This window comes from Zootoca vivipara, chromosome 13 (assembly GCF_963506605.1).
Source record: "Zootoca vivipara chromosome 13, rZooViv1.1, whole genome shotgun sequence".
In the NCBI taxonomy this organism is placed as follows: domain Eukaryota; kingdom Metazoa; phylum Chordata; class Lepidosauria; order Squamata; family Lacertidae; genus Zootoca; species Zootoca vivipara.
Window position 1 is genome coordinate 49,012,005 of NC_083288.1, and position 23,112 is coordinate 49,035,116.

General features: G+C 50.2%; 2 protein-coding genes across 7 annotated transcripts; one reads left to right on the forward strand and one right to left on the reverse strand.

Annotated features, from left to right (window-relative positions):
• Nucleotides 1–80: 80 nt before the first annotated feature.
• Nucleotides 81–10,987, forward strand: GMPR2 (guanosine monophosphate reductase 2). 2 transcript variants are annotated; one of them, XM_035135922.2, is made up of 10 exons: nt 81–236; nt 3,252–3,347; nt 4,257–4,376; nt 4,783–4,866; nt 5,035–5,208; nt 5,601–5,682; nt 7,526–7,632; nt 8,068–8,110; nt 8,249–8,408; nt 10,382–10,987. In XM_035135922.2, the coding sequence occupies exons 2-10, from the start codon at nt 3,261–3,263 to the stop codon at nt 10,575–10,577; spliced, it is 1,053 nt and encodes a 350-aa protein (XP_034991813.2). In that variant the 5' UTR covers nt 81–236; nt 3,252–3,260; the 3' UTR covers nt 10,578–10,987. The 2 variants fall into 2 exon arrangements, with proteins under 2 accessions (XP_034991813.2, XP_034991814.2); XM_035135923.2 differs by having other exon boundaries at nt 81–187.
• On the reverse strand, nt 10,947–17,346 carry TINF2 (TERF1 interacting nuclear factor 2). 5 transcript variants are annotated; one of them, XM_035135916.2, is made up of 11 exons: nt 16,865–17,346; nt 15,072–15,278; nt 14,542–14,643; nt 14,358–14,459; nt 13,072–13,182; nt 12,790–12,889; nt 12,572–12,704; nt 12,450–12,487; nt 11,731–11,789; nt 11,175–11,248; nt 10,947–11,082 (listed from the first exon to the last, which is right to left on the reverse strand). In XM_035135916.2, the coding sequence occupies exons 1-11, from the start codon at nt 17,006–17,008 to the stop codon at nt 11,040–11,042; spliced, it is 1,113 nt and encodes a 370-aa protein (XP_034991807.1). In that variant the 5' UTR covers nt 17,009–17,346; the 3' UTR covers nt 10,947–11,039. The 5 variants fall into 5 exon arrangements, with proteins under 5 accessions (XP_034991807.1, XP_034991806.1, XP_034991811.1 ...); XM_035135915.2 differs by having other exon boundaries at nt 11,731–11,792; XM_035135920.2 differs by having other exon boundaries at nt 11,731–11,792; nt 17,134–17,344.
• Between the last annotated feature and the right edge of the window lie 5,766 nt (nt 17,347–23,112).

Here is a 23,112-nt window from a genome sequence, read left to right on the forward strand (position 1 = left end):
GTCCAGCGAGCGCTCTACACCGTTATAGGCGATGAGGGGAGAAGACTACAAGGACCACAGGGCAGTGCGCCGAAGAGGTCCAGAAGGACCAGGAAGAAAGGGGGGCGTGGTCGAGTGGAGAGAAGCCGGGTGGAACCGCGCCGTTGTGGAAAAGAGGCTCGCGCTGACTCCTGCCTTCTGAGATCGGGTAGCCGCAACCGGAAGTGCGCGCGGGGGTGCCCAAGGGTGCACCGGAAGTAGGTCTCAATCCGGCCCTTCGCAGTTGTCCCCTCCAAAACAAACCCCATATTCTTGATGTGAACCACGTCCCCTTCGCTCTGAGTGGGGTCGGGGTCCGGGGCAGCGATGCAGAGTTAGCATAACTTATGCTAACATGGCAGTGCATTGCTGGGGGAGGGGTCAGGTGGTGGGTTTGATGGTTCTGTGTCACCTGCGCCCCTGTCCCAGTTTGCTGGCAGTGGCACCCTACTGGTTTCAAGAGAATCAGCCGCCCCGCAGGTGTGCTCAAATGCTGGGGTCCGCCATACAGAGGCTTCCCTGGAAGTGCATCCATTTCAAAACTTGCTGTCAATTTATAGCATTAGGATGTGGGGTTGTGTTCCTGGTACCAGCGGGATAATGAGAGATAAGAGGTGCAAAGTCTTTGCAAAAGCCTGTAATCGTCTCCGCTTCCCTTGGCGATAAGAGCTGCTGATAGGTTTGGATGCCACAGCTGAGGACGAGGTTCGTCAAGGCCTTGAAGACTGGTGACAAGCCCATAGAGAGAGACGATGGTTGAGGTTTTAATGCGGCAGGTGCTGCAGCAGGTGCTGTGGCAGGTCTAAAGTCTGTCGTGGGGTGTCTTAATCGTTAATGGTATTGGAAGTCCAAGAGGTAGCGTCTAAGAGGTGGTGGAGATGGAGTTGTAGTTTGATGAACAACTTAACTGAAGACTAGAGACTCAGAGATTATGTGGAGATCAGGGATACAATGGGCCTAGTGCAGGCATCCCCAAACTTCGGCCCTCCAGATGTTTTGGAATACAATTCCTATCTTCCTCGACCACTGGTCCTGTTAGTTCATGGGAGATTCACTTGCTAGATCATGGGAGTTGTAGGCCAAAACATCTGGACGGCCGCAGTTTGGGGATGCCTGGCCTAGTGTTTTTCCATAGAGTGGCATGTGTGCAATCACTGCGAGAAACTGAGGCAGAAGGAGAGGTCATGAACGGCTGTTAGTGTTAGCAAGCCGTGGTTCGTGGAAGCAACGCAAGTCACGGCCTGTAAGATAACATGCATTTTAATGCCAAAACCCACTACTGGTTGCTATAGGAAAGTCTTTTCATTTTCATTTTCAATATTGACAAAATGGGCTTTGAAAAGAAATGTGTGTCTTGAGACTTCCCGTCTGCTGCGGAGCGGAATGGCGGTGTGGTTCCCTGTCGTCTGAATAAAAGACGACACGGTCCAGGCTGTCAGGGCCCCAGGGGTGAGCGCCAGGGCTAGGCGCCCCCCAAAAAACCCCCATGGGCAAGGGGGGACTCTAGGGGTCCAGCAGAGCGTTGGGAACTCGCCGTAACCCCGATGTCTCGTCGCTGTTTTTGCGAGGGGGAGGGGAAGAGGCCTGAGTCCGCTCACGGCTCCATTGCACCCTACAGCCAAAGCCACATGCTGTCACCGAAAGCAGTGGATTTTCCAATTGGAGGTAAATAAGCCAAATAAAACTTGAAAGAAGAAATTAGGTTTAAAATTTTTGATTTGGCTTCCGATTTCTGCGGACAGGCTCTGCAGGGGAATCTTTTGTGAATGGGAGTAGAGCATTGGAGGAGGAGCTAATGGAGACTTTTAAGCAACTTTAATTTCAAGAGACTCTCTTTCTTTTGGACACATATTGGCTACAGTTGCTCTTCAGTAGGGTAACTTCGAGATACAAATTGACAGTAGGACAGAGACATAATTTGACAGATTGATACTTTGGCAGAGTAGAAAGCTAAAGACTTTTGCATGGAAGAGCTTTGGAAATAGAGGCGTTAAAATTTCCAACCCTGGAATTTGGAGGCACAAAATTGAGGCTAAGCAGCAGAATTCTCTATTCATATTGGGGGAGGAATCCAGAATCCCCCAGAAAGAAAGGAGAACCTAGAATAGCTGGAGTTGGACTGGAATATAACTGCCTACTGAGACCAGGGAACTCGATGCAACACTAACTGCCAGCAAGTAACTTTTTAACACTTTCTGACATCTTTGGAAGCATACCTCTTAAAGTTTAAAAATGGAAGACTTGGACTATAATATACTGGATTAGAAAGTTAATGAACTGGACTATAACATATTTGATTGCAATGAAAAGTTCGCTACTCTCCATTCACTGCCACCTTTTTGGAAAGTAAAGGAACTGCTGAAGAGAAGTATATAATTTTGCATTGATTGTTTGTGTTGGTTTGTTTATCTATTGGTTGTACTTTATGTCTGAATTGTCCTGTTTGATATTGGGCCTGTCAATTCTGACAAGTAAGATTTGGCTGTGCTAACTAACTAACTAACCTCTGGGTGTTAAGAGGCACTGAAACATATTGACAACATCCACTTTTATTTAATTTTTATTTTCTGTCTTTCCATTTTCTCCTTCTCTCCCTTTTAATTCTTTTTTAAGGATTTGCAGGGGGGTGGGGGAGGCCCAAAAGTGTGAAGGGGAGATTTTACGGTTCAGCTCGGGAGTGGAAAAATACTTTCACTTCTGGGCAGAACTGAAAAAAACACAGGAGTGGCCTTGAATAGACCATAATAAAGATTTTAATTGTGGGAAAATCCTCTAGTACAGACATGCAGAGAATAATATGTATAAATAAACCAGAGAGGGGAAATAAACCAGAGAGGGGAGCTGAGGGAAGTCTTTGGAGGGTGGGGGGAGGGGGGAGGGGAAAAAGAAAAGTAATTGGCTATATTGGTTGATTATTGGTTTTGTAAAAATTATTCAATAAAAATATATAAAAAAAGAAATGTGTGTCTTAAACAGGCAACGCTTTCGATAACAATTTGTTCTACAGTTGTGCTCAGGGCTTTTGGTTTTACTTTTGGAGCAGCCGGTTGCCCACTAAGAACTGGATACTAGACTTGATGGTCCACTGGCCTGATCCAGCAGAGCTGTTCTTACGTTCACTAATTAGTTAATTTGTTATCTACTGATTAGTGCTGGTGTTTTCCAGGTCAAATAGGCTAGGATTTTCTGCCTTGTGTCCCCGAGTGTGACCTTTTTTTTGCTTTCCTTCCAAGGGGTCGAAGATGCCACACATTGACAATGACATTAAGTTAGACTTCAAGGATGTCCTCTTGAGGCCGAAACGGAGCACTCTCAAGTCTCGCAGTGAGGTGAGAATGCTGCTTCGATGCCCCCCTGTATGTTCCAGTTTGCTGAAACACAAGTGTGGGACACTGAAGAGAGTCAGGGCATTGAAACGGAGACCAGTCTGATATTTGAAGCCCTTCCCTCCCAGACTGGACCTGCTGTAATTGCTGACTGGAACATAATTGAGAAAAGCTCATGGGGGGGGGATGGGGCTTGAAATCCAGTGCAAGTAAATATGCCCCCAAGTATCATTTTCTGATGGTGGATAAGCCCACATGGGCTGGTCCACCTTCACCCTGTTCTAAAGTGATTTGTTTGGTTGTGTGGTGTAGTGGTTAAGAGCAATGGACTTGCAATCTGGTGAACCGGGTTCGCTTCCCCGCTCCTCCACATGCCGCTGCTGGGTGACCTTGGGCTAGTCACACTTCTCTGAAGTCTCTCAGCCCAACTCACCTCACAGAGTGTTTGTTGTGGGGGAGGAAGGGAAAGGAGATTGTTAGCCGCTTTGAGACTCCTTAAGGGGAGTGAAAGGCGGGATATCAAATCCAAATCCCTGTCATAGGGTCACGTTACAGATGTTTGCTTTGAAGCCATGAGGGCTAGCAACCTTTTTAAATTAAAGAAATCCGCTCCCTCACACCCTGGGTCCTACATCCTGAGGACTGGGGATATCAGGGACAACACTTTCTGCAGGTAAAGCATTGGCTGAGTCATCGATTTAGCATATTGTTCCCTGGCGGGCGAGTACTGCAGGATGTTTAGTTTAAGCCGCAACAGAAGATGGAAGAAACAGGTCCCCCCGCCTGCTGCTCCATACTGGGAGACCCTAGTTTCTATCTTCATGTGACACCTCAGAAGTTGGGAGCAGGGATTCTCAGGCCACATCGCTCCTGCAGCCCTATACCTTTGATCTTGGTTTCCTTCCCTCCCAGGTGGATCTCATGAGGTCCTTCATATTCCGCAACTCCAAGCAGACATACACAGGGATCCCCATCATTGCTGCCAACATGGACACGGTGGGCACCTTTGAGATGGCCAAGGTCCTTTGCAAGGTATGGTGGCTGTCGAGGCGCCTGGTCACCTGGGTGCTGCAAGGGCTTCCTGCTTCAGCAGAGGAACTGCTCCCTGCTAGCCCTGGCAAAGGTGTTCAGCTTCGGGATCACTGGCGACTTAATTTTATTTATTTACTAGTAAAGGTTGCTAGAAGGGAGGGGAGAAATGTAATACCTGATCTCAATTTGGTGGTACCTGCAAGGCAATGTTTTTCAGCCTTGGGGGCCCTCCAGAAGATGCTGGACTCTTAACTCCCACCATCCCTGACCATCTGCCCAAGGTGTCTGGATGATGGGAGTTGTAGTCTCAGTAATACCAGGACACCCAGAGTTGAAGGATGCCTGCTCTAGGGCTGTTTCCTCACTTTCCTCAGTGTCTGTTTCCCCTCCATCTCTCTCTTCCCAGTTCTCTCTCTTCACCACTATCCACAAACACTACAGTCTGGACCAGTGGAAGGAGTTTGCGGCGGAGAACCCAGAATGCCTGCTGGTGAGTGAATGTTGTCACCCTTGCTTGGGCTGTAGGCCACCTGACATTAGCTCCTCTCCTGGGTCATCCGTTGAGTCGCCCTCAGGTCTCAAATTGCCCTGGGGAATAGGGCAACCCCATCTCCTCCCTGTCTAGTTCTTTACAACCTGTCCTGGTGCTTCTCCCCAGAACGTGGCAGCCAGTTCAGGCACCGGCCCCTGCGACTTTGAACAGCTGGAGCAGATCCTCGAGACGGTGCCGCAGGTGCGCTACATCTGCCTGGACGTGGCCAACGGATACTCTGAGCACTTTGTCCAGTTCCTGAAGGACGTGCGCAAGCGGTTTCCAGATCACAACATCATTGTACGTTTCATCTTTCTTGGGCTTCCCTTTGCAGCATCCACTTTGCCACTGTAAGGACTTGATGGGCCTTCAGCCCAATCCTGTAGGGCTCTTCCGTATTTATTTTACTCCCGATATTGCTGCCATGTCTGGACAGTCTTCAAGGGTAGCCCTAAGTAGAGTGTATTGCAGTAGTCAAGAGTTTACCAGAATGTATAGGACTATATGGCAAGGCTAGCTGTGTTTCCTGACCATGTCCCACTATTTTTTTCACATCCCTCACATTGTTCCCACTCTATGGTGTAGCCTTTGCCTTGAAGGCTTCAGAATTTCATCCATATGTCCCACCATGGCATGTTTCACCCAAGCCAGCCTTTTCTGTCCTATAAGTCAGACGTTTTTCTCTTCACCAGGCTGGGAATGTGGTGACAGGGGAGATGGTGGAAGAGCTCATCTTATCAGGAGCGGATATAATCAAAGTGGGGATTGGACCAGGTAAGTGTAGAAGGATAGGTGAGCTTTGGGGCCAGATCCACCTTGGGGTTATGGCAGGAGTCTTGTGATAAACTGAAGGGACCCTTATTTATTCACTGATAAGGCTCTTAAGGTCTGGATAGGTTGATAGGCAGAAGTGATCCTTCTGTGGAGAATCTTTCTGACCCCACTCGCGAGATCTTTATCAGGATTGCCCCCTTCTGTGCCAAATTTGGCAGGTGGACGGTATGGAATATTGATGGCTGGTGCAAGCTGTTGGAACGGGTTCATAGAATTGCAGAGTTGGAAGGGATCCCCAAGAGGCATCCAGTCCAAATCTCAACTAAAGTATCCATGACAGGTGACCATCCAACCTCTGCTTAAAAACCTCCAAGGAAGGAGAGCCCACCACCTCTAGTAAGAGTCTGTTCCACCGTCAAAACAGCTCTGTCAGAAAGTTCTTCCTGATGTTTATTCAGGAACTCCTTTCTTCTAACTTGAAACCATTGGTTTGGGTCCTATCCTCCAGAGTGGGAGAAAACAAGCTTGCCCCATCTTCCATGTGACAGCCCTTGATATATTTGAAGATATCCTGGTATGACCCGCAGAGGACATCAAGGTCCACAAATCATAACATACTGGAGATCCCGAGTCACAAGGTGGTTAGGCTGGCCTCGAACAGGACCAGGGCCTTCTCAGTACTGGCCCCAACCTGGTGGAACGCTCTGTCTCAGGAGACTAGGGCCCTGCGGGATTTGTCATCTTTTCGTAGGGCCTGCAAGACAGAGCTGTTCCGTTTGGCCTTTGAACTGATGCAGTCTGACCCCGGGGTTACCCTCCCCTAAGGTTTTATCTTATAATGGTTTTATATTATTTGTGGATTTTTAATTTTAAAATTGAATTTTAACATTGTATTAATCTGCATTTTAACTGAATTGTTTTTTATACTTGCGTTGATATTTTTGTTGTTAGCCGCCCTGAGCCTGGTCTTGACTGGGAAGGGCGGGGTATAAAGTAAGTTGTTGTTGTTATTATTATTATTACTATTATTATTATATCTCCTCTTAGTCTTCTCTTTTCCAGGTTAAACACACCCAACTGCCTTAACCATTCCTTTTAAATGGTGCGTGCTCTTTTTAAAACAGAACCTGGCTGGCCATCTGTCCTGGGAGTGGGGGCATGTCAAATCTCAATCGAGGGAAGACGAGGTCTTTCAAGTCCTGCCCTGCCCCAACCCCCTCCGTTCCTCTGAAAGGGCAGGCTGGCTAGGTTAAACCAAAGGGTAAAGGGTTTAACCAAAGGGCAAAAGTGTATTGGGAAATGATCCGTAATGAATTTTTTAAAACGTTTAAAGGTACTCACCCCACCCCAACAGTCCTTTCTGTTGGGGATAATTCAGATTGAAATTCCCAGGTGTCAAAAAAGGTTATTTATGTACGCTACAACTGCGGCATGTGTTTTGTTAGCCCAAAAAATGGAAAACGAGCGAGGTTCCAAGTAAAGTAGAATGGCAACTTAAGTTGACAGAATATGTGCAGCTTGTGTACTTAAAATATTGAATGGGAGAACAAGAAGAATATACTTAAAGAGAAGATTGGAAAACATTTATTGAATATGTGGGAAATAATTGTGCACAGCTGAAAACGCTGGCAGCATTAAGATAAATTCAACGGTGCAAATAAGTTTTGATGGATGCAATAATGGAATACTGATTGGTCCAGTTTTTGTAAAATATGCAGGGATTTATGATATGTAAAATGAACCATGGAAAGGGAAGAAGGGAAGTCATTGATATCTTAACTGCAAAACAGAAAAGTCAATAAAAATGATATATATATAAACCACTTGCCTTGTCTCCTCCCAGGCTCGGTTTGTACCACGCGGAAGAAGACAGGGGTCGGCTACCCCCAGCTCAGCGCTGTCATGGAATGTGCCGACGCCGCCCACGGCCTCAATGGGCACATCATCTCGGTGAGATGCCCGGCTCCTCCCTTGCCAGGTCCAGTGGGCAAAGGGATGGCAGGAGACTTAACTATGCTGGAGCCCCTTTGGTGCAGGGGTTGGAAGGGGAAGCTCTGCCCACCCATTGTTCTTGAACTACAATTTGTCCTGGGATCACTGCCCCGACAGTGAGCGTTCCATTTTCCTGCCCCCTCAATTGGCCGCCGTTTTGCAGGGGGTCTTGGGAAGGGGGAGCCCTGACTGCTGCAGAGGGTTTGATCCGGTTTAAGAACTCTTAGGACAGCTGCGCCGCTGGTTCCGATCTCAAAGCGTAGGCTTTCCAGCCATGAGGACTAGAGGCTTGCCCAAGCCCTTTTGCTAAGAGAAGGCAGGTGCTTAGGATGGCAGCTGTAGGGAGATTGAACGAGGAATGCCGAGATTGTCCTTCCGCCCTCTCTCCTGCAGGATGGAGGCTGCAGCTGCCCGGGAGACGTTGCAAAGGCTTTTGGTAAAAATTAAAACCCCGCCCTTCCAACTTCCCTGGGTCAATCTGTCGGGGTGGCGGCAGAACCCCCAGAGAGGTTCTCAGGGTCCCGCAGCTAAGGAAGCTTGTCTCACACGCCTCCCAATTCTGCTGTGGGTGCAGGTGCTGGCGCGGACTTTGTCATGCTGGGAGGAATGCTGGCGGGCCACACCGAATCTGGCGGGGAGCTCATTGAGAAGGAAGGCAAGCAGTACAAGCTCTTTTACGGCATGAGCTCAGAGGTAGCCATGAAGAAGTATGCCGGGGGTGTGGCAGACTACAGGTATGGTGGCAGAAATAAGAGTTTGTGCTCGCTCCTTTTCCCCTTCCGTTACCCAGTTCACATTCACTCCTCTTTGTAAAATGTTGCAGGGTAGAAGCACTCTGATTTGCTGCTGCGATCTGCCAGGTGTGCCTTACACCAAGACTCTCTTCTCATTCCCCCCCCCCTTCTGTCAATAAGACAATAATTTATTCCTTCGATGCCAGCCATCTGACTGGGTTGCCTCAGCCACACTTGGCGGCTGCCAGCAGAATATTAAAACACAAAAAAGCATTACGCTCACTCAACCACTTCTATCGGCAGAACCGGCACTGCTACAGGTGCCACGTTAACACCTGCATAGGTAGGAAACGCATCTTTGGAACTCTCTGCCTCTTGAACAACAGGCAGCTGCCTCCACTGTACACTTTTTGGCACCTGCTGAACACATTTTTGTTTAGGCAAGCCTCGCAGGGTATGCGGAATGTTGACGTGAGTTTTAATATGTCTTTATTGTTGACTTTAATTAGCTTTTAAATGTTTTGAATAGCTGTTTTTATTAATGATTTTATTCATTTTGTAAACCGCCGTGGTTTTTTGTTTACAATCATGCGGCATATAAATTTCCTGAAATAAAAATCAGCCAACGTTCCGCAGCCACCGAGCACATTCAGTCCTCATTGGTAACTGTGGCCCATACAATGGTGGTGAGCTGTGGAACATTTCCCCACTCCAGATTTTTCCTATTTCTGCCAATTCCTCTTCCTTGCATGCAGGTGCTGCTGTTTGGGCAACATAAGTATCAACCCTCATGCCTGAGCATCTGAAGTACAGTTGTACATTGGATCTCAAACGCCTCGGCTCCTGAACAAATCGGCTCCCGAAAGATCGAAACCCGGAAGTGAGTGTTCCGGTTTTCGAACGATTTTTGGAAGCCGAACATCCGGCGCGGCTTCCGAACGGCCGCAGGACACTCCTGCAACCAAGTGGAAGCTGTGCCTTGGTTTTCGAACGGTTCCAGGAGTCGGACTCCTGGAACGCATTCTGTTCGAGAACCAAGGTACGACTGTAGAGGGAACAAAAGCACAATTGTAGTCTCTTGGGTGGAAATCTGATTGCCAAGAGCCAGGCAAGGGCATGTCAGTAATAGAGCACAGGGCAGCTTTTGTGAGGGGAAGGGAAAGGTCAGCCAGGCTGGGGGGAAACCTCACAAGGTCTAGGGAGGGGAGTCATCAGGTGGAAAAGCAGGGAAGGCAAGGAGTCTTGTGATCATGGCTCAAGTTGTTGTGGCATTTTTAACACGGCAGCATCCTTGCTGTGATGCCTGAGTGGGAAAACTCTGGCAGCTCCCATCAGCCACAGCAAGCATGGCCAATAGCAAGAGATGAAGGGAGTTGCTCCTCAAAGAATCAAATAACTAAATGCAAGAAGTGGAATGATGGGGCAAGATGCCTCTTTGCCTCTCTTGCCACACACTCTCCTATATTTCTAGTAAGGATTATGGCAGGGGTCAGCAAACTTTTTCAGCAGGGGGCCGGTCCCCGGCCCCCCAGACCTTGTGTGTGTGGGGGGTCGGACTATATTTTTTTTGGGGGGGGGGAATGAACGAATTCCTATGCCCCACAAATAATCCAGAGATGCATTTTAAATAAAAGGAGACATTCTACTCATGTAAAAACATGCTGATTCCTGGACCGTCCGCGGGCCGGATTTAGAAGGCTATCCAGCCCCCAGGCCTTAGTTTGGGGACCCCTGGATTATGGTGTTGAAGGTTCAAGCAGAGGAGGATTTGTGAGCACGCTCAAGCCTCAGCTTGAATTTTTCCTGCGCCTGATGTCAAGCCTGGGAAGAGAGGGATGGTTCCCCCAAAACGGCTGGATGAGGCTGGGACCTAGAGCTTCTCTGCAGCTCCAGTAAAACATGCTAAATGTACGAGGAGAGGGAATGGGACAGCCCCTGCCTGACTGCTAATATCTCCCCTCCTCCCCCTGCAGGGCATCCGAGGGGAAAGTGGTGCAAGTGCCATTCAAGGGCGACGTGGAGCACACCTTGCGGGACATCATGGGCGGCATCCGCTCCACCTGCACTTACGTGGGGGCTGCCAAGCTGAAGGAGCTCAGCCGCAGGACCACCTTCATCCGGGTCACCCAGCAAGCCAACCCCATCTTTGGCGAGGCCGGCCAACCCTGACCTCTGCCCCACGAGACAGCAGCCGCTCCTGGGCTACTCCAGTGGGAGGAGTATCTGCGCAGGCTGGCAAGCTGGAGCACCGGCAGGTTTACAAGCACCAGGCCTGGCGCTGACCAAATCCACCCCATGCCCGACGCCAGGCTGGCACTCCTTACTCCCCTCCACTGCATTCCTTGCACAGTCCAGTATGGGCAGACCGCCCTCCTTTTGTGAGTAGAAAGGAGACGTGCGTCCGCGTAATTATTTTATTCCAGTATTTGTACGCCAGCCCCGCTTCTGCGCTGCACAATTTGCATCTTTCCTTCCCGAGACCAAACTCAAAAGGGAGCAGGGGAGGCGTTTTCCGTGGGAGCAGCGCCAGAAACTTTTGCACTGTTTGCCGAAACCCAAAATAAAGCCCTTAAAATCTCTTTGTGCGGACATGTTTGGAGGAGGAGGAGAAGGAGAGCAATGGGGCGGATGTCATGTTAGATGGGATGTTGCTGAGGCTGAAGAACTAGCACATCTGGAGGAAGGGAAGGAGGAGAGGAAGAGGTTAAGGTGTGGCAAAGAACAGCGGCCCTTCCTAGGCAAGGGAGGGGGGTGGCAGCCACTCACTGATTCCTGGTGTTGCTAAGGTACTGTCGCAACGTGGGGATGAGGGTGTTGTGCCTGGTGCACTGGTATTCTCCCTGTTGGAGGAGAAAGGGGAAGAGGCCTTGGGCTGGCGGAGCCCCTTCAAATCACACCGGCACACCTCCACTTCAAGCTCAAGAAGGGACACACTCAATGCATCTCCATCAGCCTTATTTAAATATCAGGGCACACGGTACTTTGCAGAGCGCTAGAGGATAGGTCCCTGCCCTGAGGAGCTTACAATCTAAAACCTGACAGGGAACAGGGAAGCAAGATGCAGCTGTTTCAGCTGCACATGCTTGAGCTTGCTTACAGTTACAGCACAGCAGCCTTTCGCAACCGAGGGCCCTCAGTTTTGGACTACAACTCCCATCAGCCCCAGCTGGCTGCTCCAGGCGGGGATGGGGGAATTACGGGCCTGAGCCAACAGCTGTTCCTTCAACATTCATCGGGGACACCAGCCAAGGCCCTGGCCTGACCTGCACTTTCAACACACACCCCCCCCAAAAAATGGCATGCTGAGTATCTTGCTCCTCACCTTCATGAAAGGGGAATCGCATCCGTCACTGCATGAATCCAGGACAAAATCCTCGACTTCTTCTAGAAAGAGAACGGAAGGGGTTATGGGCACTTGGCACATCTTTCGCTGCTCCCCTGCATAGCCAAGGCTGCATCTTCTCCCCAGGTCAATGCAAGGATTTTTCTACCCTCCTTTGGAAAGCGGAGGGATGTGGAAATTGGGGGCAGGCCCGTCAGGTCAGGGCCCTGCAGTTAGCAAGGGGGGAGGGTGGTAGCAAGGAAACAGAAGTCCCTGCTGAGCTCCTCTAACCCTGGTCATTCCAAACCTACGCCAGGCCACAGCCCCTCCACCCTGTCTGCTCCTGATACACTCCTTCCCTAGAGAGAAAGAGAGATGTTCCCAGAAACAGGAGGCTGAAATACAGAACGGGGGAAAGCGGGGTGATTTGGGGAGCAGGGAAGAGGTGTCTCACAAGGGAGGGAAAACAGCCAGCCCTCAAAAAATCCAAACGCTGGAACTCCCCCCCCCCCGGTGAGTCTTCATGTGGTTTTTCTTCAGCTGCTGGCCTTCCAGCTGCTTTTGGCTGGGGCTGATGGGACCTGCAGCCCAATGTACATGGAAGGGTACCAAGGCATGGAGGCTGGAGTAAACTATTTGGGGGGGGGGAATACATTCAATTCCCAGAATTGTACTTGCCCACATAGTGGGGAGAAATTCATAGAAGCAGGACTACCTACCCATTCCCTGGTTGCCCAGTCGACGCCTGGAGGAATCCCTAAAGGAGGGAGAAAAAGAAGAAGATAGTACAAGCCGTTAAGGGGCAGGGGAACCAGGAAAATGAGGACAAGGAGACACTTACTGTTCCTGGGCGCAGGGTGAACTACTCCTGTATGCATGCGCCTGGGAGGGCTCAAGTGTCCTATGTTCCCCCTCCTCCTCGCTGTGAACTAGGGAGCTTGACAGGCGGGGAGAAGGTGGGCGCATAGGTAATCCTGGAAGAAGGGCAAGAGGTTGCAAACAAAGGACACACAGGGAAGGAAGGCCAAGGGCCGCAAGGCAAATGTCTTCGTTACCTACCTGCGGTCTGGTACCCCATGGCGGAGAGGTAGCACGAGAGGATGCTGGAGTCCGGCTGGGGAGTCCGGCTCGGCCCTTGGAGGCAGGCAGTGTCCAGCAGCTAGGGAGGGGGGAGGCAAAAGTGTGGGCCAAGGCCTGCCCATAAAGCCTGTGCCCTACCATGGAGCCACGGGGCCCCTCCACCCCAGGAGTGCTGAAGGGGGGGGGCGACGGCAGTGGACTGCCAGCTCACCGCTTGGTTCCAGCCCATGCCCCGCTACTATTGCTACTGCTGCCTGGTACCTGGTGCAAATCGGGCTCTGGGAGGGTTTTCTCCAGTTGCCACAGGTAATCGTGAAAGAGCTCTTTGACCACCTGCATAAAGGCTTCTCCGTAATCCTTTTCCAGGTGCTCCTAAAAGGCAAACATCCAAGAACGTTTGCAATCACCTCTGTCAGAGGTTATTACGGCTACTCCTGAGTAACGACTCTCCACATACTTGTCTTTCAGAGTCTTTAATTTGGTGCACATTATTTACTGTGTGATGAGCTGTCGGTTTCATGTCCGCTTATTCCGTGTCAGAATCCGGCACTGCCCCTTTCCGCCCCTTGGACCAACATAAGAGCCTGGGGACAGCAAAACTCCTCCCTTTCCTCCTCCTCCTTAATTCCGGTGCCGGGGGAAAGGGTCTATGCTCCGTCTTTTCCCTCTCCCCCCTTTCCGTCTCTCTCTCTTCCCGCCTGTGGAGCAGGGGCTCTCCCACAGGCGGGAAGAAGCCCTGCTCTCCCTCTCTGCTTCCTGACTAGCTCCTTCAGACCCTGCGCTTCCATGGCTGCTTGGGGAGGAGCTGCTACTGATGATAGGGGGAGGTTCTCTATACTCTCTCCCCCTTACAACCTCCAACCGAGGCGCTATTCCAACACCCATCTTCAGAATAGGGATCTGCCTTCTATGAGATTGTCCATTTGCCCCAGCATTTTCTGTTATCGGGTGGGGAGCCCGTGGGGCCCTGCAGAAGTCGTGGCACTATGATCATTGGCCATGTAGCTGGGGCTGATGGGAGTTGGGAGACCACAAAGATCTGGTGGGCCAGATATTCCTTATACCTGATCTCTCAACTTAACTGAAGATGCCCTGATCAAATGTAGGATGTTCTGTATGCAAAGCATGTCCCATTCTATCATCATCATCATCATCATCATCATCATCATCGCCGTCCCTCCCTTCACCCCAAGGTCCTAGGGCAGGTTACAGCAACCAGAACACCATATTAACAGCTTAATCAGCTTGCAATCACAAAAACAAGATGGGTCTTGGAAATAGCCCCCCCAAATGTCAAAAAAACCAGGGTGAAGAGGTGTGTTTTCAGCATTTGCAAGGAGCTGTCTTATTTAGGAGCTGTCACAGAGAATGATCCTTCCTGGGCTGCAAACCCCCCCCCCAATAGCTTCTGAGGATGGAGGAACTATTGAGCCTGTCCCTTCAATCCCAACTTCTGCCCAACACAGATAAGCAAACCCACAACCAAACTTGCATGTTCAAGTGCACCCCAGCCCGACTTGCCTCTCAACATCGCCCCCCAGCCTCACCTGCACATACTTCTCCCTCTCCCTACGGTCACTCAGCAACCCAAACACCAGATCCCGGAAGTTCTCCTGAGCCAGCTGCACCATCTTCACGTCCTGAGGCGTCTGGGGTGAAAGGAAAAGATGGCCACAGTAAGAAGGGATGGCTGCTGCTTAATGAAAGGCGAACATATAGGCAGACACTCACAGCTTTGGTGTGGGGCTGAGTCTCCCCCTCTGGAAAGAACGTATCTAGATTGTCATAGATCTTCCCATTTGGCTGCTCCTCCTGAAGCATGCTCATGATCACCTGATGCAAGAGAGAAAAGAAAAGTCAAGGAGCTGACCTCTATGGTGACCTGGGAGAACTTGTGGAGCAGGGGTGGGAGGAAAGGATCAAAGAGCCATTCGGTGATAATAAGTGAAAACCAGCAAAGACTGACCAGGCTACTGAGAGATATGGACATCAGGCTGGCGCCTTCACCTGACTCTTCTTTGTTTAGGCCAGCCTACCCAAATATTTATAATGTTGACATGTGCTTTAAGCTGGGTTTTTTACTGATCATTTTATTGTATTATTCTTTTTGTAAACTGCTTTGAAGCGTTTCCTCCCCCCCCCCCAAGTCAAGTGGTAGATAAGAGAAAAAACACTGGTTATTTTGTTTTTAACACCCCTCAACCCCGCCAGTGCTATCGCATGACATCTGTACACATGAAAAATGTTGGCCTGAGACCTACCTTTGCCTGCAGGCCCAACTGCAGCTTGGCAAGGTGCCGGAAGTGCACCAAGTCAGGCGCCGCCTCGTTCACGGCCTCCAGCAGCGCCAGCACGCGGGGGAAGTCGTTGACCTGCTGCTTCTGCACCACGTGCCAGGCCGCAGCGGCCACGAGCCGCAACGCGACGCAGGGATCAGGAGCCGCCCTTGCTGCTGCTTCTGCCATCGCCTGAGGGGAGAAAAAGTAAGAAGTGAGCGGCAGCGGGAGGCTGGCAACTGCGAGAGACAGTGCGATGTAGTGCCAGATCAGGGTTCAAATCCCCGCATGAATCTTGCGGGTTGACCCTGGACACCACTCGCTGCCTCTCAGCCAAACCCACCTCGCAAGGTTGTTGTGGGGATTAAATTTGGAAGAGGTGGGGAGAGCAATGTACTCCACCTTTAGCTCCTTGGAGGAAAAGCTGAGATAGAAATGCAATAAATTGGGGGGGGGGGGAATGCCACAATTAGGACTCAGAAAGACTATTCCTGGCCTAGCTTCTTACACCCACAGCTTCCTAGCCTCTTCTGCACTCAGGCAGCAGCTCCATCTCCCCTTCTGACCCCACCCCTTCCACAGAATAAGCCTCCATCCACTTGGCTCACCGATTTACTTCGCCCAGCTGCTCCCTAAGGCCCCACTCCATTGCCCATCACACCTCCATTTTGTGTGCCCCTCCCTCCAATGAAGGCAACTCCCACCCCTTCATATACCACCACCACAGTGTAGTAGGGTTCAGTGTCAGACTAGTAAGACCTGAGAGACCAGGGTTCAAATCTCCACTTCGCCCATGAAGCTCCCTGGGTGACGTAGGAACGTAAGAAGTGCCCTGAAGCTGGATCAGGCCGGAGACCCCTCTAGCCCGGCAACCTCTTCTCACAGTGGCCACAGTGGCCAGCCTGTGGGAAACCAAGAAGCAGGACCCGAAGCCCAAGAGCCCCTCTCTCCCTCCTGAGGTTTCCAGGAACCGGTGTCCAAAAACTGCCCCGAATTGTGGAGACTGAGCAGAGGCAACGTGGCTAGTAGCCATTGGCAGCCATCAATTTGTCCGACCTCATTCTCAAGCCACCCGGATTGGTGCCCGTCGCTGGCTCCTGAGGGAGCGAGTTCCACAGATTAACCTAGCCATCATAATTCATGCAGCTGTCAATAATTTTGTGAGCAAGTCCTTCCTAGCCTGCGAACCTTCCACCCCATCGTGAGATCAAGCGCCGAGGGCCTTCTGGCGGTTCCCTCATTGCGAGAAGTGAGGTTACAGGGAACCAGACAGAGGGCCTTCTTGGTAGTGGCACTTGCCCTGTGGAACACCCTCCCATCAGATGTCAAGGAAATAAGCAGCAATCCTATTTTAAAAAGACATCTGAAGGCCGCCCTATTTAGGGAAGTTTTTAATATTTAATGCTGTATTGTTTTGATATTCGATTGGCAGCCGCCCAGAGTGGCTGGGGAAACTCAGCCAGATGGGCGGGGTACAAATAATAAATTATTATTATTATTATTAATCGATAATAATGCTACCTCTGGACTTTTAGTCAGCTTTAGCCCAGTGGTTTCTGTTATCTCCATTGCCAGAAAAATTGTACATATTTACACCCCCACCATACGTGAACATAATTCCAGGTTTTCTGGCATCCTCCTCCAACATAACATCGAATATTCCTTGTTTATTTGATGCAATCTGACCCATGGCTGCTTCCTGAGTGAGAGAGTTCTGCAGATTAACTGTGTGCTGTGTGGAGAAGGACCTTCGTTTTCTCTGCTCTTCCTGAAAGTACCGTAAGAGCCATTATACAGCGGAACGGACTCCCTCGGGAGGTGGTGGGCTCTCCTCCTTCCTTGGCAGGTTCCTGCATCGCAGGGGGTTGGGCTAGATGACCTCGGGGGTACCTTCCAACTCTACCGCTCTCCATGCCAGTCATAATTTCTGCCAACTTCCACTCGGCCTAGCCCACCTCGCGGAGTTGTTGTGGCCACCTTCAGCTCCCTGTGTGGGTTAAAAGGGCGAAAGAAGCGCAATAAATAAACAAATAAACAAGCGTCATACCCTTCTTCGTTGCCCTTGGCAACCTTTAGCCCCCGAACGGGCTTTTGGCGGCTTCACTTCCGGCTGCGCATGCGCCCTTTTAACTCTTTCCTATCCTCTTTTTCGGGACCCAGAGCCGCTTCGCCGCTCCGACACTCGCTTGGTTCTCCTCCTTCTACGGCTAACCCCGGGAATTTCGTTTTTTTATGTCCCGCCGCGCTTCCGGCGCGTTTCTATGGGGATGCGCCTGGCGTCACCCCGGCGCTTTCGTCACATCCGCTGGCGTTCCGTGGAAACCTTGGAGACGCGCGCTTTCAACACCACCGCCGCTCGAGATGAGCCACACAGCGACCCCTGGCGGTCATTCTGTGAACCGCGGCCTCTTAGAGCAGCAGCCAACCAGGAACGAGGAGGTGGGTGGAGAGAGGAGTTTATGCAGATTTCAGAGCAGGATGCCCACCTGACCAGGTGGAGGTGGGCGGGGCCTAGCGCCTTACACCAGCCCTGCAGTGTAGGCCGAGGTTAATATTGCAGGTCGGGGAGCAAGAACATAGTCTACAACTGCCCTGCAGTGTGGCCCAGTGTTAGTGCTCTGTTGCAGGCTGATCTTTGTGTATACATGAGATCCAATGCACATATTGTAATTATTATTATTATTATTTTTATTATTATTATTATTATTATTATTATTATTATTATTATTATATTTATTGTATGCCACCCAGCCACTCTGGGTGGCATACAGCACATTTTTTAAAAAATGCAAAACATTAGACATTAAAAATTTCCCAATACAGGGTTGCCTTCAGATGTCTTCTAAAAGTCAGATAGTTCTTTGTTTCCTTAACATCTGATGGCAGGGGGCACCACCACCGAGAAGGCCCTCTGCCTGGTTCCCTGTAACCTCATTTCTCGCAGGGAGGGAACCGCCAGAAGGCCCTTGGAGCTGGACCTCAGTGTCCGGGCAGAACGATGGGGGGTGGAGACGCTCCTTCAGGTATACGGGGCCATTTAGGGCTTTCAAGGTCAGCACCAACACTGTGCCGCCCTATATTGACTATATAATTATGACTGTAAGAAACACTTGCCAATTGCTGTGTTGGTTGCAATCTCCTGTAATAAGGCTTCACAAGCCGTATAGGAAAAGACCCTGATGTTGGGAAAGATGGAGGGCACTAGGAGAAGGGGACGACAGAGGATGAGATGGTTGGACAGTGTTCTCGAAGCTACCAACATGAGTTTGACCAAACTGTGGGAGGCAGTGGAAGACAGGAGTGCCTGGCGTGCTCTGGTCCATGGGGTCACGAAGAGTTGGACACGACTAAATGACTAAACAACAACAAGCTGTTGTACCGCAAAACTGCTCCATGCCCGTCTCCCTGTCCCGTTTGGATTAGGGTGCTATGTTTGCAGCTCAGTCGCAGCTCTGGTAAAAACTTGGGTTTCTCCACTGATTAATATGGAAGCTGCTCCCAGACTATTGAAACTAGACAAATGCTAGATGTGCTTGCAAGGAAGTCTCTTGGTGGTGTGAGTGTGTCAGTTGGGGTGGTCCAGTGCTTAATAAAAACCCCTAGCCAGACAATGGATGATGCCTTTGCGTCCGTCCCCACCAAGGCTGTGGATTTATATCTGTAAGATGGGAGTCTGGAGTAGAATGGGCAGTTGAAGTGGTCAAACAAGTCTTTGTTGAGTTAATGGTCCTAGCTAAGCTTGTTAAAGCATCATTTTACATGTCTATATACAGCGGCACCTTCAAACGCTGAAAACGCGGAAGTAAGTGTTCAGGTTTTCGAACCTTTTTCGGAAGCCGAACGTCCAATGCAGCTGTCAACTATTGTTTCTGGGGCACCTGCATCAATCAGAAGCTGCACCTTGGTTTTCGAACATTTCAGAAGTCAAATGGACTTCCGGAACGGATTAAGTTTGGCGCTTTTGTTTTTGCTATTTATTTTGCTTTTTTTGTTTATGAGGCTTTTTCGGTTCATTTGTTTTTGTGACTGCGTGGAACCCAGTTCAGCTACTGACTGATTGATTGTGTGACTGCATAAACGGATAAAATCCCCCCCATCCAAACAATGACTATCATCAGTGCAGGTAAGGGGAAAGAATAACTTTAATTTTTATCATTGACAATACTGTCTTATTTATTTTATACTACAGTGTATTGATTATTGCTTTCATTTTATAGATCAGGCATCCCCAAACTGCGGCCCTCCAGATGTTTTGGCCTGCAACTCCCATGATCCCTAGCTAAGAGGACCAGTGTCAGGGATGATGGGAATTGTAGTCCAAAACATCTGGAGGGCCGAAGTTTGGGGATGCCTGTTATAGATCAATGGCCTCGTTAGATAGTAAAACCCATGTTAAATTGCTGTTTTAGGGGTTGTTTTTAAAAGTCTGGAACGGATTAGTCCATTTTGCATTACTTTATATGGGAAAGCACGCCTTGGTTTTGAAATGCTTTGGTTTTGGAACGGACTTCTGGAACGGATTAAGTTTGAGAACCAAGGTACTGCTGTAATTGGTAAAGTACAGATGCATTGTCATAGGAGCAACTAGCTCAGAAGGAAGAGGGATAGGGCCTTTATTCCACCTCTACATTGCCCCCAAATAAAGCTTTCAAACAGAGATAATCCTGACATGTCTCAAAGGGGGCTGTCTCCCGGTCAAGTAGATGTACGATACGAGGCATTCTTATTCAGACTGTGACTATCGAAGAGGAAATAGGAACAGAGTTTGCAGGCCCGTCTTAACCACATCCAGCGCCGTGGTGCAAAGGTCCCTCTGGCGCCCCCTCCCTTCCCAAAATTTAGCTTGGAGCGGAGGGCGCTGTTGGGGCCGCTGCCGGCACTCTCGCTGCTGCCCAGCAGCCGCGAGGAGCTGGGCTGGCCAGCGAGTCGCTTAGGAGAGGCACGCAACGCTGGGTGAGCGCGGCCCCCTTTGGCCCCGGCCAAGCGAGAGCGACGGCACCCGCCGCAACAGGTCGCCGCTGCCTGCTGGCTTTGTGCAGCCGCTGCCATCTGCGGCAGGAAGGGAGGCGGTGCGGCACAGCGGCTGACGGGGACCCTGCCCAGCGGTAGTGAGCCCACCGCTGCCTGCCTGCTGGGCTCCCCTGGGCAGGCATCGGCTGGCGGTGTGGCTGGGGGAGCTCTGTCCGCGCAGTAGCGTCGGCACGGGGCCGGTAGGAGCCGGAGTCCCGCTCGCCTCCCCCGGAGCAAAGCCGCACCATGCTGCGGTTCCTGCGCAGGACCTTCGGCCGTCCATCAATGCAGCGCTACGGGTGAGCAGCCGGCGAAGGAGACGAGCGCGACAGGGCGCCCCGAGTGGCCTTGGTGGGAGTTCTGCTGGCCGCGCCAGGCGCCCCGGCACCTCCGCACATCCCCTCCCTAGCTGTGGCCCCTGGACCTCTTCCCTGGCGCCCTCCAGAGCCCAGCGCCGTGGTTCCCTGCGCCACTAGCCTCTATGGCTAAGGCGGGCCTGAGAGTTTGTCAGCCTTACTCATTTCAAAGGAAACTCACTTCTCATCCAGTGACGTTTGAAAATTGCGTCTCGCACCCCCTCAACTCTCTAACTGGAAATTGCTAATCCAAGCAATGAGATGCAGGCCATTACCCCTTTTATATCTCTACTAAGGGTGGCTCTGCTTCAATTTCCTTCCCTGAGTTTCCTTCTGTGGAATTACAGCAGCATCCCCTCTCTCCCTGCCTCAGTTTACCTTCAAGACCAAATTTCCCTTCTCCCTTTCCCTCTCCATGACCACATCTCCCCTCCCCACACTTCACTTTCCTTCCCCAATGCCATAATGGGTTGTTTCTTTCTCAGCTTCTGAACCTACAAGAGTGTCAGAAATATCTGCTCCTCCAGCTTCTCTTCCACCCACAGCTTCCCACAAAAAATCCCCTTCGCTTGCTCTCTTGCCTGTGGGGTGGGGGAAGCCTCCTATGGTGCTGGGGACTAAGAAAGGGAGAACACCCCCACCCCACCCCAAGCAGGTCATTTTGCTCCCTAACTCTCCTATACTCCTCCTCCTGAAATGACCCAAATGGATACCATGAAAGGGCCAAGTTTGGCTCCATTCACATGCCTGGTGTGAATTAGTGTATGTTTGTGAAACATGGACCACTTATAAACACCATCTGCAACTCCTCGAAAGATTCCATCAACGGTGTCTCCGAAATATTTTGCACATCACTTGGGAAGACAGGCGAACTAATATCAGTGTACTGGAAGAAGCAAAGATCACCAGTGTTGAAAGCAATGATTCTTCAACATCAACTTTGTTGGACTGGTCATGTTGTGCGGATGCCTGATTATCGTCTTCCAAAGCAACTACTCCATTCCGAACTTAAAAATGGAAAGCGTAATGCTGGTGGTCAACAAAAGAGGTTTGAAGACTGTCTCAAGGCAAATCTTAAAAAATATAGTATAAACACCGACAATTGGGAAACACTTGCCTGTGAGCGCTCCAATGGGAGAACAGCCTTTACGAAAGGTGTCATGGACTTTGAAGACGCTTGAACTCAGGACGCAAGGGAGAGGAAGGCACGCTTGGCAAACCCTCACCATGATCAACTCCCATTGGGAAACCTATGTCCCCACTGTGGAAGGAAGTGTGGATCCAAAACTGGCCTCCACAGTCACTTATGGACAGTCACTATGGAAGACTTACTAGGCTATGAGGGATTGCCAAAGAAGAAGTGCCCCCTAGTGGCTGTCATAATCACAGTGTGACGACAGACCAGTACAAATACTATATAGGAGAGAGAGGATGTGCAAGGAAAAGCCAATGTGGCTTTGAGGGGAGGTCAGCCAGGACAATACCACAAAATGCAACAGCTGCTAATGTGGGTTTGTGACATGTTGAGTGCTCCAAGTAAAGAAGAAACCCACACAACCATTTAAAAAGCCAGGTTTAGAGTTAAAAATCATTTATTTTCAAATAAATACCTATATGAAGTGTGAAAAATAATAGTAACAGGCTTTGGCTTCACTCGTTTGCATGTAGTTTAAATGTAGCGCAGTCTATCATATCTTCACATAATCACAGAGCTGGCTGGTTACAAACATGTTATTTTGGCTCTTTTTAAAAGAGCGCACAGCTTGGCTTCAGTGCAAAGTTAAGGAAGATTGTGGAAATTTGGTGTGTGCATACATTTAAATAAGTGAACGGAGGCAAGGCAGCCAATGGCCAATCGATGCATTTTGCGGTGGGTTAGTAGTGTTCCTCAAGCAGTTTCCCTTCTCTTCCTTGTTGGTACTATTTTAGGAGGGCAGGGAGAAAAATCCCCCCCCCACACCACAACCGGTGTATGATAACCTCCTTGCATGGGGACCAAGGAGAGAGATAAGAAAGTGGCAAGATTCATCTAATGTAAATGTGGCATTAAATCTCCAGGGGATATGGTTGGGGATCAAGCCGGATTCACTTAGGAGGACTTAAAAAAACAACCTGTGTATCTTCTCCCTTCGGAAGCTCATTGCTTGCCTTTTTTGGGGGAGCAAGTGTTGTTCCTGTGCGAGAGAGTGAGGTTAAGTGTATTATTCAAAAACAAAAAAGTGTGCGAAGGAGCAAAAGAGAACAACCAGTACAAAAATATTTCGGGGGATCCCAGCGATCAAGAGAGAGGGAGTGGATTTGTAGGGTGCTGGCAACGCTTGGCCCTTGGGCTTGGGAGAGAGTGAAATTGACAGTGCAGGTATGTGAGGGGATGGCAAACATTCAGGTGGAAGAAGATGGACGGACAGGCAGAGAGGGGCAGGTCGGCATGGGCTCAGAGTCGCGAGTTTTGTAGGAAGCGGGTACGGAGAGCAAGGAAAAGGGGCAGGAACAACAGAACAAATTGTGCGAGGGGACGGGGAAAGCGGAGATATAACTGGGCAATGGCAAATAATGGGCAGGGCCGGCAGGGTGGGCTCTATATGGGTGATGGACGGCTGAGAGACAACCAAATATTGAGGCCTCGGCACGTCCACATCCTGCAGAACTCCTGTGGTTCT